General features: G+C 32.8%; 3 protein-coding genes across 3 annotated transcripts in view; 2 read left to right on the top strand and 1 right to left on the bottom strand.

The window, feature by feature from the left end:
* The first annotated feature begins 95 nt into the window (after positions 1-95).
* Positions 96-4,934, top strand: LOC144841203 (protein ABHD13-like). The gene is made up of 8 exons (XM_078697453.1): positions 96-219; positions 599-849; positions 1,126-1,357; positions 1,906-2,006; positions 2,433-2,686; positions 3,003-3,107; positions 3,324-3,431; positions 3,550-4,934. The coding sequence occupies exons 2-8, from the start codon at positions 660-662 to the stop codon at positions 3,616-3,618; spliced, it is 1,059 nt and encodes a 352-aa protein (XP_078553579.1). The 5' UTR covers positions 96-219; positions 599-659; the 3' UTR covers positions 3,619-4,934.
* Positions 4,935-5,179: 245 nt separating this feature from the next.
* Positions 5,180-7,220, bottom strand: LOC144841212 (MKRN2 opposite strand protein-like). Its single transcript, XM_078697465.1, has 4 exons — positions 6,944-7,220; positions 6,755-6,804; positions 6,302-6,470; positions 5,180-6,034 (listed from the first exon to the last, which is right to left on the bottom strand). The coding sequence occupies exons 1-4, from the start codon at positions 7,138-7,140 to the stop codon at positions 5,824-5,826; spliced, it is 627 nt and encodes a 208-aa protein (XP_078553591.1). The 5' UTR covers positions 7,141-7,220; the 3' UTR covers positions 5,180-5,823.
* Positions 7,221-8,466: 1,246 nt separating this feature from the next.
* LOC144841279 (uncharacterized) overlaps positions 8,467-16,475 on the top strand; it is a 32,246-nt gene continuing 24,237 nt past the window's right edge. The window contains exons 1-15 of the mRNA XM_078697542.1: positions 8,467-8,488; positions 8,620-8,862; positions 9,616-9,729; positions 10,172-10,309; positions 11,131-11,574; positions 11,943-12,047; positions 12,372-12,500; positions 12,801-12,955; positions 13,152-13,312; positions 13,621-13,877; positions 14,019-14,585; positions 14,785-14,907; positions 15,162-15,272; positions 15,757-15,987; positions 16,157-16,373. Coding sequence (XP_078553668.1) covers positions 8,467-8,488; positions 8,620-8,862; positions 9,616-9,729; positions 10,172-10,309; positions 11,131-11,574; positions 11,943-12,047; positions 12,372-12,500; positions 12,801-12,955; positions 13,152-13,312; positions 13,621-13,877; positions 14,019-14,585; positions 14,785-14,907; positions 15,162-15,272; positions 15,757-15,987; positions 16,157-16,373 — 3,017 coding nt within the window. The remainder of the gene's footprint in view (positions 8,489-8,619; positions 8,863-9,615; positions 9,730-10,171; positions 10,310-11,130; positions 11,575-11,942; positions 12,048-12,371; positions 12,501-12,800; positions 12,956-13,151; positions 13,313-13,620; positions 13,878-14,018; positions 14,586-14,784; positions 14,908-15,161; positions 15,273-15,756; positions 15,988-16,156; positions 16,374-16,475) is intronic.

The raw sequence follows: 16,475 nt of genomic DNA, 5'->3' as shown, positions 1-16,475 counted from the left end.
AAATAGCTTCAAAGTAATTTAGTTCTCTGAGAGATGAATATTGGAAAAACACTAAAACGAGAAATAACCAACAACGAGTACGGGGAACAATTGCGGTTTTAGTTGAGGGCGGGCATCATTTCCACCAGAATTTATCGAAATATGGAATCGAATTGTTGGTTTCATTTTTAGATTTTCTTTGGTTTTTAAATTTTTTTATAAACTTTGTTGATAACTAAGGTAAAATAGATATTTTATTCCATGTAGAATGTTATTATTGCTGTTTTAAAAACGATTTAGTCACCATTAATATCGTTATTAAGCTAGGCCTAGGCTAGAGAGACAGAAAGGGCTTTGCGAACATAACGTCCCACGTCTCCCAACCGCCCGGCCCTACTTAGGGCATAGTCCTAGCTAGAGCTAGTACTAGTAGACCTAGGTTGGTAAGCTAGACCTAGTAGTATTGAGTGGTTGTGCAGCCAACTGCACACACAGCATTCAGCATTTTTATTATAGACCTAGGCCTAAATTTCCTTTGCACCTTGTTAATTAAAATGACAATAAATTATAAATAAAATTAATAATAAATATCTTATCATTATTAATTTTCTTTTTTCAGAATCAAGCTGGAGAAAGAAGAGGAGGAAGCCATCATCATCCCACCAGCAGCAGATAAAAAGATGGCCACTCGTCGTCTGCCGCCAGGACCATCAATGATCTCGTCTTTATTGCATTTACTGTGTAGACTTTTGAAAAGCATTGTGTGGAAAGTATGGCAGCTATGCACATCAAGTACACTAATACTTCTGCTGATTTATTGGGCTTACGGAAGTTTCTTCATTTTACTTTTAGTTTTTAGTGCTTTGTTTGGTAAGAGACACAGATGCAAATGTTTGTCAATATAATAATTTTCATTAAAATAAAAAAAATGAATATTTTCCAACCTCTGTATGCTGAAATATAAATAATTAAAATTCAATTAATTTTGTTTTATAAAATGGAAAGTAGTACATACATAAGACATAAATGAATTCTAGTTCTACATTGATGTGGATGAAATTAATCCGAAATAAAAGAAATTGAATTGACTATTTTATGTATAATTTCTAAAAATCTACCAATTCTCTTTTTGGTTTTTTTTTTCAGGTTTATTTTACAATTTTCAAGATAGTTTACTTTATTTTCCACAACAGCCAGAGTCGTCAACAATGTACGTCACACCCCCAAGTGCTGTCGGTATCCCGTATAATAATATTTATTTAAAAACAAAAGATGGTTTGAGCATTAATGCTGTCCTGTTCAAACAGGCACCTGTCAAATGTTCAAGAGTGCCAACTGTTTTATTTTTTCATGGAAATGCTGGTAACATAGGACATAGGTGAGTGATAGCCTTCTTAAATCCTCCTACATTCTATCATGTATACATTTTGGTTATAGCCAACACTCCTCAAATCCCAGAGACACTCTTGAGCTTGTGAAAACAATATCACAATTGATGATAATAGGAAATTTCCTTAGGCCTTAATATAAGCTCTGTCTACACTATCAAACTAGTTTGACAAAAAGAGTGTGATGTGCCCAAATATGGTAGTGATATATACCCAAATATGGTAGTGATATGACATCATCATGTCCATATATGGGCTCATCACATTTTTTGTCACATAAAGTTTGATAGTGTAGACAGAGCTTTAGAGTATTTAATAATAAAAGAATGAATTAACGTGATAAAGAAAATCACGACTTCCTGTAGGTTCATATAGAACATCATGATAAAGAAACCTACGATAATTTCTGAATGTGAACCTAGCTATTAACAATGTTTGATTTTGATTGGCAATATATAAATAAAATGCCCTGCATTCTGTGTGTGGTTGCAATGTAATGTTGTTATTATTATTAACAATGTTTGATTTTGATTGACAGATATATAAATGCAAATGCCCTTCATTCTGTGTGTGGTTGCAATGTAATGTTGTTAGAATACAGAGGTTACGGGAGAAGCGAAGGTACACCTAGTGAATCAGGTGAGGTTCATCATCTGACATCATCATCATCATAATCATGATTATTAGTTGATATCATAAATCATCCATCATCATCTAACGTTATCATCATCATGTAATCATTACATTATTGTTCTTAAGTGTAGGCAAATTGCCAAGGATAACCATAAGCAAATTCATTCACTATCCTTCTTAAAAGTAGCAATCCTGTTCACAAGACATATACACAAGATTCTCTATGCTGCTCTGCATTAACAAAGTCTTATAACAGTGAAATTTGGTTTTTTTATCATGAGAACAAATTCTGGCATCTGACAGGATTTGAACCCAGGACCTTGAGATTGGTAGATGAGCATCATCCACTAAGCTACAGTACAACTTCACTTATAATCATACTGACATTGGAGAGACATTATGCAATAATAAATTTGTTACATTCTTTTCTAGGTTTATATATGGATGCTCAGACTGCTTTAGACTACCTCCACACTCGATCAGACATAGATCATACCAAGATATTTGTAATGGGTCGTTCACTAGGTGGCGCTGTTGCAATCCATCTAGCATCGAGAGTTGAGAATCAGGACAGGATACGAGGACTCATTTTAGAAAATACATTTACAAATATACCAGAAATGGGAGCAGTAGTGATTGGGCTTGATCTCCTCAAATGGCTTCCATTAATGTTTTATAAAAATAAGGTAAGCTCTTTTGTCAAACTGTTAGTTGTTTCTAATATAAGTGTACAAGTAAAGTATAAGTACCAATAGCTGTAAATGGCTAAGTACCAATAGCTGTAAATGGCCAAGTACCAATAGCTATAAATAGCAACTTTCTGAAGTTTTTTGTTTACCACACACAACAAGAATTATAGTAATTCATAAAATATACACTAAATAACAATACAATATGAAAAAGAAATTTGGAAATAAAGTGATACCCACAGCATTGTCATCTATTCAGTAATTTGCCTTTGGATTAATATTATTGATCCATATATTTTCTTCTTTTTTTCAGTATCTTTCTCTTTTAAAAGTCTTTAGAATACAGGTGCCTACACTATTTTTATCAGGGTCAGTAGACGAACTTGTTCCTCCACAGATGATGCACAGGTTATTTCAGGTAAAAACATTTACTGACAAATGATTAATAATTATGAGCTGAATGCAAACATTGTCTATGTCTATCCTTCAAAAGTTCCATTTGTTTTTTAATACTATAGTTCTATATGGTATACTATTAACTGTAGTATTATAGTCCCTTTTCCAAGAAAAATACCCAGCTTACACATGATGATTACATACTGTAATTCTTAAAATTGTATTATTTTGTTTTTAGAGGTGTGGTTCAAGAATTAAGAAGATGGCACGTTTTGAACGAGGAACTCACAATGAGACTTGGCAATGTGATGGGTACTTCCACACTGTTGCTCAATTCTTGAGTGAAGTAAGTTACCTTGAAACCTGTCATAAGACGTTTTTTCTGAAACATAACAGATACACTATCTATTTTGCTTCAGTAGTGTGTACTTTAACATATATTCTATGAATGTTTTCTTTTTCAGGTTACAAGGCAGGATAGCATGCCCCTGTTAAGTAGTGCAATATATGGTGCAGAAGAAGAAGATGTATGAGATACAGTATAGTATACAAAGTATAGATAACATATACTGTAACACCTAAGATGTATGAGTTACAGTATAGTATACAAAGTATAGATAACATATACTGTAACACCTAAGATGTATGAGATACAGTATAGTATACAAAGTATAGATAACATACTGTAACACATAAGATGTACGAGATACAGTATAGTATACAAAGTACAGATAATGTATACAGTAAGAGGAAAAATGGATGTGATCATGTTACAACATAGACTATCTAATAACTTAATCACATAAAACTCCTAGAAAGTAGGAAGCCTTTTGCCATTTATCCCCCGACTATAAGACCTAAGCTCCATTTCCCCTTGTATTTTTCTGATCGAGTGGAGGGGTTAGATAAACACCATGAAATAGGAAATTTATTAAAGACCATATTATTAAAGTAAGTATTGATGAACGGTAGAGGTTTTGCCAAGGATTGTAATTGGATGGCTGTGGAGTTATGAAATTGTGTGTGGACGGGAAGGAACGTCTAATCTAATGTATTACCTGTGTGTACTGTATATATATATTTTAAAGGTGGTTTTATGGATAACCAATGTCTTTCATAGATGAATAAAGAATGAAAATACATTCTTAGCTTTCTTATAAATTGTTATGGTGGCGGTAGTGGAATAACTAAACCAAATAAATTTTGAGTATGAACAATTTTGTGATATTTTATATGTGAACCACGACATTCATTGTCTGTGTCATGAATTTAAAATTTGCTTGCAATAAGATTGTTCTTTATGATACACGCCTGTAGCCAGGTGGGGTTCGTGGGTTCAATTGCGGGTTCTCCTTTTTCGTGAAGTGGTCTTTTCGAACTAGAGATCCGCAGTCAAAATATGGTAAATAGGCTTAGCCTAGCTCATGACTATACTTGCTCCTTTTATGAAATGAACCTACCTGGCTATAGGCTTGTGATGTGCAGTATATCATGCACAGGATTTTAATTTTAAATTTGCTACTGCTTCTTATATATTTTAACTTAACTTTTAATTTCTTTTCGATTATCTTGATTGTAAATCACCAGTGATGAAACAATACTTTGTGTGTTAAGTTCAGTAGGCATTCCAGATTACATTAAACAATATTTGTATTATTCTTATCATGTATTCATTTATCATGTTTAGTGCTGGTATTTGCCAAACATAAGATAATAATTGTTTTTCACTTGCTTTGTATGAAAGTAAGCAATTTTTAAACCAGTTCATGTTGACCATGATGAGAAGAGTAAGTAATTGCTTCAATGAGGGGTGTTGGGGGGAGCGGTGTATAACTCAGATCTCGTACACTAATACATATAAATAACTTAATAAACCCTGAGCTGTACTTAAATGATTTTTTTTATTTAGATGATGCTACTATATTCAATATAAATAACAAATAAATATTCTTATATACTACAATGATGACAACATCTGCCGCAATTAAAAACCCTAAATAATAGAATTATTAAAGAAATGTTGCATATTTATTTATTACTTTATGATTTTAGATATTAGTAAGCTTAGCCTAAAGCTCTGTGTACACTATCAAACTAATTTTTTTTTTTAAGTGTGCCCATATATGGTAGTGATATGCCCAAATATGGTAGTGATATGCCCATCACCATGTCCATAAAGGGCACATCACATAAAGTGTAATCATGTACAGTATACAGAGATTAATGCATTCATGGATTGAAGTATTAAGTTGAAATCATGAACAAATTTTTACCATTTTTATCAAATATTAATAAAAATGATTGTATACACATTTGATGTTTTTTGTTATATTTTTATTGGTTTATTTTTATTGCTCATTTTATTCCTTTATCATCAGTGGAAGTTCTTCCTTCTCTTCAAACCAATCTAAATCCCTAAATGCAAATACATGTCTTAAGCTCTGTCTACACTATCAAAAACATGTGATGTGTCCATATATGGACATGATGATGTCATACCACTACCATATTTGGGCATATCACACTTTTTTTGTTTTAGCATTTACTTTTCAAGGGATAGACATCTGGACCTCAACACAAAATGAGATTGGTCAGACCTGCTGCTTATCAAATGTATTCATTACATCATAAGTTTTTCATTTATTTCTTTCACATTTATTTGTTGTCCAGAATATTCTCATAGTTAATGATTCCTGTAGCAGACAACCCAATCCACGGATTGCTGGTTACGACTATCCTCATTGTTGCTGGATGACTGGGCCATACCGTTCAATGCTACGATATAATGATATATAACGTGCAGCTTTGCTTGTAGCTGGCGCAATATATTCTGTTGAAAACTGAGACCTTGTTATGGGTTCATTGCACTTTACTTCCCAGTTGTTAAACTGAACGCAATTCAAGAAGTTGATGACAAAATCAAAACAATTATGTGAATCTGGATGATATCTGTAAAGAATTGTAAAAGTAATTTTAGTTCCGTAGTCCCACCTCGGGTATAGTCCCACCTCGGGTATAATCCCAACTTGGGTATAGTCCCACCTCGGGTATAATCACACCCCGACTTTACGATCATTATTATATGTATATGACGACCTTGAATCCCATGCTCGAGTATAATCCCACCACCTAATTTCCTCCAAATTTCATTCCCAGGCCTCCCGGGACTATACTTATACAGTAATTCACTATTAACATATAAAACAATTACTGTACCTGTCTATTTGCCAGTTTGGTTCGCTGATCATGTTGTATAGCCTCTCATCCCAGATGTCTTTAAGGTCTTCATCTACAAGATCTACAATTGGTATTGCTAGGCTCTGTTCCCATGTGGTTGAATCTGTGTCAGTGTGTACACCTTCTTCATCGTAATTGTATACACAACCTAAAAGAAGGGGAAATCAAATATTATTATAATAATGACAAAATCTTTATTTTGTAACAGAGGCTCGTTCACAAACAAAAATGTGTTTTTCCATCTGGCCATGTGAAAAAAAAAATTCGAAATCATAATTAAAATGATGAATGAATAAATTAAAAAAAATAAATAAAAAAATAAATAAAATGAATGGATTAACAAATATGATGAGGGTAAATCTAAATAATATTTTTATTGTCATAAATCAACATTTAATATAAAATATATCTCTGATTTATTGAATTTCTTACCTTTTGAATCAGTGACACCTGTATGCAAATTAGAACCACTTTTATAGTCCCTGTAAAAATAATAAATATTCAGTCGGTATTAACTATTATGTATAACACAACTGATTTATTTGTAGTAGAGAAGGTAAATAATATAAAATTAATATTTAATATGTAATATTCAAACTTAATGCAGATTCATATGCTTACCTAAGAAAGCTACCAACTGTTGGTTTGACCACCACAGAACAGGGTCGTTTCACTCCATTTACAAATGGTGTTGGGATTGCTACAGGAGGGCTACGGAGGTTTGAAAAATGACCCTTACATACTGGACATACAGGTGGAATATTAAAACAGAATATTTCTTGAGGTTTGCAGTGATTAAATTTCAAAATTGATACCATTTAAAAATATCAATACACTGTTTTATTGGATAAAAAAAAATTAATAATTCATCTCTCCATTCTGTATTTTGTTTACATATAGAGCGCCCTCTAAAAAATTGATTTTTAAAAAGAAATCTAGTCTACGTAGGCTACTCGTTTAAACTAAAAAAACAAGAATAAATATACACTATAATGCATATTCATTAATTATATTCATTTTTTAAATACTAATAATTAACGTATAATAGTAATCTACTATAATTGTATACAAGTAATATTAACAATTAATATTTTTGTACAGTATTTTTTATTTTAAATTTTAAATTATTTTTAGTAAGCTAGGTACACAGATTAATGAGATTGTAACAACGGACGCTTTGCTAGCAGACGATCAAATTTCAACAACTTCCGAACAAATCTTCACTTTTAAATACGATTTAAATAACGTAAGAAGACACTATATTAATTTAATATCGATGTAATTTATAGTAGTGTTAATGTATAATGTTGGTGGAATGTAGTGTTACTATATTATATATGACAATAGTTTATCTTCTTACTTTATTCTTTTTAGTTAGTTAGACTGGCCTCTCTGTAGAAAGGGTAAATACATGGGAAGGACAGTGAGTGAGTGTAGTGACAGTCAGTGTCTCAATTAAAATGACTCTCAGCTGCAAACATGCTTAATACAGTGTAGGCCTAGCTAGCTGAAAATAGCAGACGATAGGGATCTATTTGGAGATACTTATATTATTTCTAGGCCTACTAGGCTCTTATAATTAATTAATACATATAAACAAACGCATTCTTCTACACATGAGAATATAAATAAATATTCATAAAAATGTTTATGATTTATTGTGTTCTTTTGCAGAATGAGGGTGTACATATAGTATAGTATGACAACTGTACTGCAGAATTTTTGTAACATAACTTGATATCAGAGGATGTCTTCAACGAGAAGTCGTCGACACAGAAGTTGCAGCTGGACTGTAACTTCAAATTCATTTCCACAAGTTTCCCACCAAAATTTTATACACATTTTTTATATAACTTTATTGATTTTATTATCAGCCAATTGTGTTTCTGGTATCACATGCAGCGAGAACAATTTTGATTATCACGAACAAAGTGTTAACGTTTCTGTGGACTGGTCTGTTGATAAAGTGTGCCAAACGTATGAGGAATGCTACGGTTATGGCGCTGTAGATGATACGGTCAACTATCATCAGTTATGTCCAATTGCGATCCAAGAGGGCGACACGTTATTCCTCGTCCCTTCTGAGAATGTGGTAGTGTTCCCTGCTAATGTTTCATATGATGTTTTTGAGTCATGTGATACTAATGACATTCACACGGATCAATGGTTAGTTAGTTCACCATCAGCGTCAACATTGATTGTGCCTGCCAGCTTTCTTAAGCCTGGAACCATCTACTTAGCGCAGCTACCTGACAACCCATTCAGCTTGTGTGATTTTGGACTCCGTCTAATTGTAGCTGTTAAATCTGTTAGTTGCCATCTACCGGGTCAAGTTGAGCAGTGTTCAGGTCATGGCGCATGCTTATCTACAAGTTTTGAAGATGATTTTAATTGTGAATGTGATGAGATATATTATGGACAATTCTGCCAGGAGTTTGATGGTTGTTATGGAATATCTTGCTATAATGGTTTCTGTAGAGATTATCAAGAGGGTCTGGATGCAGGAGGTTATGAGTGTGTTTGCTTTGATGGGTTTACAGGTAAATTTTGCCTAAGTTATAAAATAAATAATTTCCAGTCATGTGCTACTGTAATCTAGTTGCAATTGGGTGTAGTCATAATGTAATGATTATATTATATACAGTACGTATTATATTTTATTATTCCCATTTTATTAATTTAACATCAATTTTATCGTATTTTTAATTTTTTTAGTTTTGTAATATATAGTTGTATTTTTATCGATATTTAACTCATTTTTTTTATTGTAATACATACGTTTTTAGCTGTGTGCTATCGTTTTGTACTTTTTATATACCACATTTAAAATAAATTGTATTAATAATCACTATGCATTGGTCGTACCTTACCACCACCAGGTGGGTGTAGCCATATACTGTACTGTAATATCCTTCTGTCATTTGATAGTATTGATTACAGTGACTCATTCCGTCTTATTGTGTACCAATGGACAATAGACATTGTTTAATCAATAATAGTTGGTAACATGTGTTCACACAAGGAAGTTTATCAGATCGAAGGCTTGGATAATAACTGTATTATCAACAGTTGGTTACATGTGTTCACACAATAGACAAATTTATCCGGTAAAAGGATTGAATGATATTATGACATTATTATATTTCACATTATAATAAGCCAGTAGGCATACTTGCATTACAATTTTTTCTAAATAGTGATGAATTAAAATCTAATTTTGTTTAAAAAAATTATTAATAAGTGTGTTTTAATTACTTTTTAAAAAATAACTTGTTTTGAAATTTATTTTGAAGGTTTGAATTGTTCCGAGATCATAGGCCCATGCAGTACAGGTGTGTGTAACAATGGCACCTGTCAGGATGTGACTGATAACACTCACAGGTGTACCTGTAACACTGGATTTACAGGTAACAAACTGTATATCATTGAGTACATACTTTACAGGGGAAGATGCAAGGGGGGAGGGGTGAGCTTTGGATGGCAGCCAGCCTGTGCCCCCTCTAAATTTTACAAATTGTAATGCAAAATAGCACTTCATTTCACTACTTTTAGGCCCCCTACAGTATTTCAAAATTCTGGATCTTGCCACTGCTTTGAATTCCTCACTTTATATACACTATTAGTTAGTATCATAAATATCTGATTGATTTAACTTGTAAATTTGAGTATTGATCAGGTTATTTGGTTATTGTTGTATCAAAGCATGCCTTGGATGTATGTACGACCCATCTAAATTTGGCAGCTTTCCTACTGTATCTCACAAAATTGTCCTCCCAATCTATGAACTAATATCTGATTGATATAACTTATACATTTATGTAATTATTCACTGATTTTGTATTTTTCTAGGCCCTGATTGTCTTCAGCTAACCTACTACTGTACTGAATCATCCTGTTTAAATGGTGCCACTTGTGTTTCAATCTACCAAGGTGTTGTGTGTTTATGTCTAGAAGGGTTTACTGGGCTTAGATGTGAACAAAATATAGGTAAGAAGAATGTAAAAATAATAAAATACACAAGCTTGTACTAATGTGGAGTTTAAAGAGATTCCAAAACCCTGTTTTTGAAGAAGTTTCTGTAAAATGTAAATTCGTAACCTGTTTGTGGTATTTGATAATAAAAATAATATTTTAATTGTTTTGTTTTAAATTATTGATATCATAAGACCTACTTGTAAATGTTTTGGTGTTATCGTATAGGTTAAGTTTACAGAAAATAAAGTTAAGTTTGTTGCAATAACAAATGTTCATTTTTAGAATTTCAAATCATTCATTATTTTTTGGTTACGGTAATTTTTGTATTTATTTACTTTAAAAAGTAATACAGTTTAGAAAGAAACGACAAGCAAGTATGTTTAATTTTAATTTTTTAAAATAATTTATTTTCAATCATTTTTATTTTATTTTTATAATCTGCATGTTTTGCATTACATTCATTTACCATTTCTTACTGAATCAAGTTTTCATTTTTAATTCTCTTATTTAATATAAAGCAGTAGGCCCTCCTACATCTTATTATTAGTAGGTTTTTCCACTTTGATTAATTTTCATAATTTTGTATTTAAAAAAATGAAGCTTTACTTGATTTTATTGGATTTTTACTAGAATATCTTATTCCCATTTCATCCTATTCAACAACATAATTTTACCATGAATTCCCAGCATGCTGTATGGCGATAATGCAACTGTTATAAATTGTACAATTCCTAAAGATCTAATTTATACTTATTTAAAAATCTAAATTATCCTATTATAACTCTATGTTAAAGTACTGTTTTTGATAACTCAATTATTTCTGTGTATCCTAGATGATTGCTCATCACAACCTTGCCAAGATGGAGCCACCTGTATTGACCAGACTAACAGCTTCATTTGCATATGTCCACCTGGCATCATTGGCGTGTTATGTGATCAAATTGAAGACCCTTGTATATCAACACCATGTTTCAATGATGCCACATGCATCACACAGTCTACAAGTTTCACTTGTAATTGTAGCTCAGGATTTAGCGGTGAATTCTGTGAAGAGGTCGTTGACCTTTGTTCTGAGGTCACCTGTTCAAATGAAGGGTCGTGTAGCTCGGGTATAAACGGTGCTGTTTGTAATTGTGTGGCAGGCTATACTGGTGTATTTTGCGATGACATCATTGATTATTGTATGTTTACGCCGTGTGAGAATGGTAACTGTTTGAATCTGGGAGAGCTGGAAGGCAGGCCTGGCTACGTGTGCAACTGTGAACTAGGGTATACAGGTACATAAACATATCATTTTTTCTCCTTCAAAACATTTCAATAACAAAATATGGACATATAATGTACCAAAATGAGGTAGGAGTATCAGTATTAACAGTATAAACAGTATAAATGAAATAACAGTCTGTCTCTCCAAATTGAAAACTACACCAAAGATGAAATATGTAATGATTTGCTGTGACATTTGTATAAAATGTTTTTATAAAAAGGTGATGTCCCTTTAAAACTTTGTAGACAAATGTTATCTGTAAATGTTATCTGTAAATGTTATCTGTAAATGTTATCTGTAAATGTTATCTGTAAATGTTATCTGTAAATCATAATGCGTATTAAACTTTGATAATGTACAGTGTACATTTATTTACAGGATTTAATTGTGATGTTGATGTATTAGAATGCAACTCAGACCCCTGTCGTAATAATGGAATATGCCAAGAAGAGATAGGTTTCTACAACTGTATTTGTTTATCTGGTAAGTTCAAGAACCAAGTTTTGTAGGATATGTCTGCTTTTTTTCTTTCTTTTCTGCTTCATTTTCCAGATCAATATTACCGATGTCATATTCCTTCATGTAAAAAAAATGTATCCTTTTCCCACATAATCTTAATAAAAAGTGTTCCCTTAATAGGGGTGACCCCTGAGTAATAGGGGTGACCCCTGAGTAATAGGGATTGGCCATTTTGTAACATATACTTCCCCATGTTCATAGGGGTGTCCTCTGGATATAAAGGGTGTCCCAAAGGAGGGTTCACTGTATTTATATTTTCACTCATTCCATATTTCCATCCTTTTTTAGGCTTCACTGGTGCCAACTGTGAAGTGAATATCAATGCTTGTAACACTTCATTGTGTTTGAATGGGGGCACTTGCATTGATGGTGACGTTGGCTTCAACTTTACTTGTGTTTGTCTACAAGGATTCACTGGTGAGTCAATATAAACACCTGGAATTAAAGAAAAGTTTTAACAAGATCTGATAATTGCAACAAAAGAATTATAATCAAGATGAAGACTATATACAACCTCCCAAAACCAAACTCTAAAAAAATCATCAGAGGTATGAAAGCCAGGCTAGTGATCTGGAGGTCGTGGGTTCGAGTCCCACCTGAGAATTATTCTCAATGTACTTAGTATAAAGTACAAATTAAACTCGGGCAAACATCTGATCAAGAAAAAAGCAAGACAAGAAAAAAAAATTATTAACACATCAATTATTTGTTTTCCAGGGGCTAATTGCAGTACTGATATCAATGAATGCGAGTCTACTCCATGCATAAATAATGGCACCTGTATGGACAGGCCAGGTGGTTACATATGTAAATGTGATGGTGATTTCACAGGTGTCAACTGTGAAGCTGAGACGGATTATTGTCTAAATAATGTAAGTGACTTTACACTTTTTACAAACTTTTATGTAAGCATATAATTAAACATTTATTTCCACCAAAATCAAACATCATTTGGTCGAAGGACAACACAGAGACTATTACAAGTACAAAATTGTACACCATTGTGAAATTGTGTGTATTAGACATTTTAAATATTAAACAGTTTACTTTATGTATTAAACATTGCAGCCATGTATGAATAGTGGTAATTGTACAAGTGTATCTAGTGGCTATGTGTGCAGTTGCCTGGATGGATATCAAGGTGAGAATTGTAGCATCAATCTAGATGAATGTCACAGTAACCCTTGCCAACACAATGCAACATGCCAAGATGATATCAACTTATATCGGTGAGTGCCCACATCTCTGTTATGTTTATTGCATTTTGCACAATAAGCCATTTAGAATTTGAGATGTGGATCCTGGATGTAGCAAACGTGTTTGAATAGTTTTGTCTTCAAAGGACATATTACCTCTGTCACCAATCAAATAAAATTTCCACTACATTTTATAATTATGAAATGTTAATAATCAAATAGAAAATTACTACTTACCTATTATTAACAGGTGTGACAGATAATATTTTAAAATTTTATAGTTGAAAATACACTTTCTAAGAGGTTTTTATATATATATTTTAACATTTTTCTTCCCACAGGTGCATCTGCCCACCTGGATATGCAGATTACAACTGTGAAACTGACATTGATGAATGTTCATCATCACCCTGTCAGAATGCAGGCACCTGTAATGATCTCATTAATGCATTCAACTGTACCTGTACGCCTGGATTTTCAAGTGACACCTGTGATGTGAATGTTAATGAGTGTCAGTCATCACCTTGTTTGAATAATGGCAGGTGTTCAGATCAGATCAACAGTTACAGCTGTCTTTGTGACCCAGAACTTTTCACAGGTTAGAAAAATATTTAACTAAATTAAATAAATGAATTTTATAATTTATTCTTTCTTTTAACTGAAATGTAATGTCAATATGTACTGATTTCGGAAGAAAAATAATGAATTGTTTTGCTTTATTTTTGCTTTTTATTATCAGGTGTCAACTGTGAAGTACCTCTTAACAACTGCTCCTTTTATCCCTGTCAAAATAATGGAACATGCCAAGCTCTGAATACCACACACTATGCATGTGACTGTCTTCCAAGCTACTACGGACAAAACTGCAACGTTTTTATACCTTTTTGTAACTCAAACAATTGTAGGAATAACTCGACTTGTGTAGAAGAAGATGATGGATATTCATGCGAATGTTCCATTGGTTACGTGGGGGAATTTTGCGAGATTGATATTGACTTCTGCGAGGGGAATAACTGTACGAACAATTCGACGTGCGTAGATGGTGTTGGTGATTACAGATGCGATTGCTTGCCAGGGTACTCCGGTGCTTTTTGTGAGGTTAACACTAATGAGTGCGAGTCTGATCCTTGCCTAAACAATGCAATGTGTCTAGATAGACTAGCAGCTTATGAATGTATCTGCCAGCCTGGATTTACAGGGATAAACTGTGAAGAAGAATTCAACATATGTGATTCTAGGCCATGTCTTAATCAAGGTGTTTGTGTTGAGATGTCTGCTGATGCTTTCATATGCTTTTGTGGTATAGGTAAATATAATCATGTTTTTTTAATAATTCAAAATAACTTAATTTGAAATTGATTGACAGGAACTTAAAGGTTTATTAACATAAAATTCAAGTCAAGTTGTAGCCTGGCTTGGCTTGCAACAACTTTGGCCCTTATTGATTTTAACTACCCTTCATTATCGGTGAAATAATGTTTATTTTTATCTTTTGGCATATTAAGGTTTTACAGGTGAAGACTGCTCTATAGATCTTGATATCTGTTCCTTTGGTTATTGTTTAAATAATGCCACAGATTGCCTAGAGTCATTGGATGGTATGAACTACACATGCACATGTGCACCAGGTAACATTTACTACTCTAACCTTTCACAATTCTGGTTAACTTTCAAAGTTACGATGTGTAGATTCAATGATCGTATGTTTCTGCAGTTAGTGAGCTTTCATTTCGGAACGTTAAACGGAGGAGTTTCTAATCTACTCTATGTATGTGTATATACGCCCAGTATACACCATTCTGTCCATTGGACCATATGTAATATGGGAAATGTGTGCAACACATTGAATGAATGTAAATCAGATACATTTTTTAACTTGTAGGTTATGAAGGAGTAAACTGTGAGATCAACAGCAATGAGTGTGCCAGTAGTCCCTGCAATGGAGGTGTCTGTTTGGATGGTGTCAATGGTTTCACTTGTTTTTGTCCATCAGGTATGTTATTAGAATTTGTATTAATGTTGTCTGGTCTTGAAATTCTTCATCGTTTATGGAAGTATAAATTTAGTATCTTGGCAATACTGTGAGATTTAACTGTATTTTAATGTGAGATTTAACTGTATTTTAATGCGAGATTTAACTGTATTTTAATGTGAGATTTAACTGTATTTTAATGTGAGATTTAACTGTATTTTAATGCGAGATTTAACTGTATTTTAATGTGAGATTTAACTGTATTTTAATGTGAGATTTAACTGTATTTTAATGTGAGATTTAACTGTATTTTAATGTGAGATTTAACTGTATTTTAATGTGAGATTTAACTGTATTTTAATGCGAGATTTAACTGTATTTTAATGTGAGATTTAACTTTATTTTAATATGAAAAACAGATTTAACTGTATTTCTCATTGATTTATCTTTACCAAAGTGTAACTGGTGACCAATGTATGATTTAACTGTATTTATCTCTCCACAGGTTTAACTGGTGAACGATGTGAGATTGAAATTAATGAATGCTTTAGTGACCCATGCATTAACAATGCAACATGCACTGATGGTCTAGGTAACTTTACCTGTACCTGTCCTGTAGCATTCAAAGGCACAGTCTGTGACCAGAATGCTAATGAGTGTTTAACAGTTAGGCCATGTGCTAATGGTGCTGAATGTGTGGATGTGTTTGGAGACTATTACTGTACTTGCACAACTGGTAAGTTCTCCTCCATTATTCTTTATAATGCATGAAGCTTTGTTCCCACTAGGATGCAACACAAGCGAGTTGACCAATCACACGCGCCTGTTCAAATAATCTATCGCTTGTGATTTGTCAAATCACTTTGCGTTGTGCTACGAGTTTAACATTATTGTTTTATTTTTAGGTTATGAAGGCAAGAACTGTGACATTGAGATAGATGAATGCCAATCCAATCCTTGTAATGCTAACACTACTGTTAACTGTATTGACCACCTGGATAATTACACCTGTATTTGCAGACCAGGTTTCACAGGTGTACACTGCCACCTGGAAATTGATGAGTGCTTGAACAATGAATGTGCTGTGAATTCTACATGTGTTGATTTGATAAATGATTATAGGTATGTTTGTTAAATATTATTCTTTTAATAAATTAATTTTAAGCATTGTCTACACTGTCAAACTAGTTTTACTTATAAAAGTGTCCTTACATGGAAAGCATT

Source organism: Antedon bifida, chromosome 4, assembly GCF_963402885.1.
Source record: "Antedon bifida chromosome 4, ecAntBifi1.1, whole genome shotgun sequence".
Lineage (NCBI taxonomy): Eukaryota > Metazoa > Echinodermata > Crinoidea > Comatulida > Antedonidae > Antedon > Antedon bifida.
Note: the sequence above shows the minus strand (reverse complement) of the source record. Positions and strands in the feature narration are given on the sequence as shown.

What these genes read in the sequence shown, in the direction of transcription:
- LOC144841212 (XM_078697465.1), bottom strand. Translation starts at nt 7,140, where the DNA reads ATGGTATCAATTTTGAAATTTAATCACTGCAAACCTCAAGAAATATTC. An exon ending in AGGTGTCACTGATTCAAAAG is followed by an intron (nt 6,471 to 6,754) that starts GTAAGAAATTCA and finishes CCCTTCTTTTAG; the next exon opens with GTTGTGTATACAATTACGAT. An exon ending in CCAAACTGGCAAATAGACAG is followed by an intron (nt 6,035 to 6,301) that starts GTACAGTAATTG and finishes AATTCTTTACAG; the next exon opens with ATATCATCCAGATTCACATA.
- LOC144841203 (XM_078697453.1), top strand. Translation starts at nt 660, where the DNA reads ATGGCCACTCGTCGTCTGCCGCCAGGACCATCAATGATCTCGTCTTTA. An exon ending in GCTGGTAACATAGGACATAG is followed by an intron (nt 1,358 to 1,905) that starts GTGAGTGATAGC and finishes TTTGATTGACAG; the next exon opens with ATATATAAATGCAAATGCCC. An exon ending in AGGTACACCTAGTGAATCAG is followed by an intron (nt 2,007 to 2,432) that starts GTGAGGTTCATC and finishes ATTCTTTTCTAG; the next exon opens with GTTTATATATGGATGCTCAG.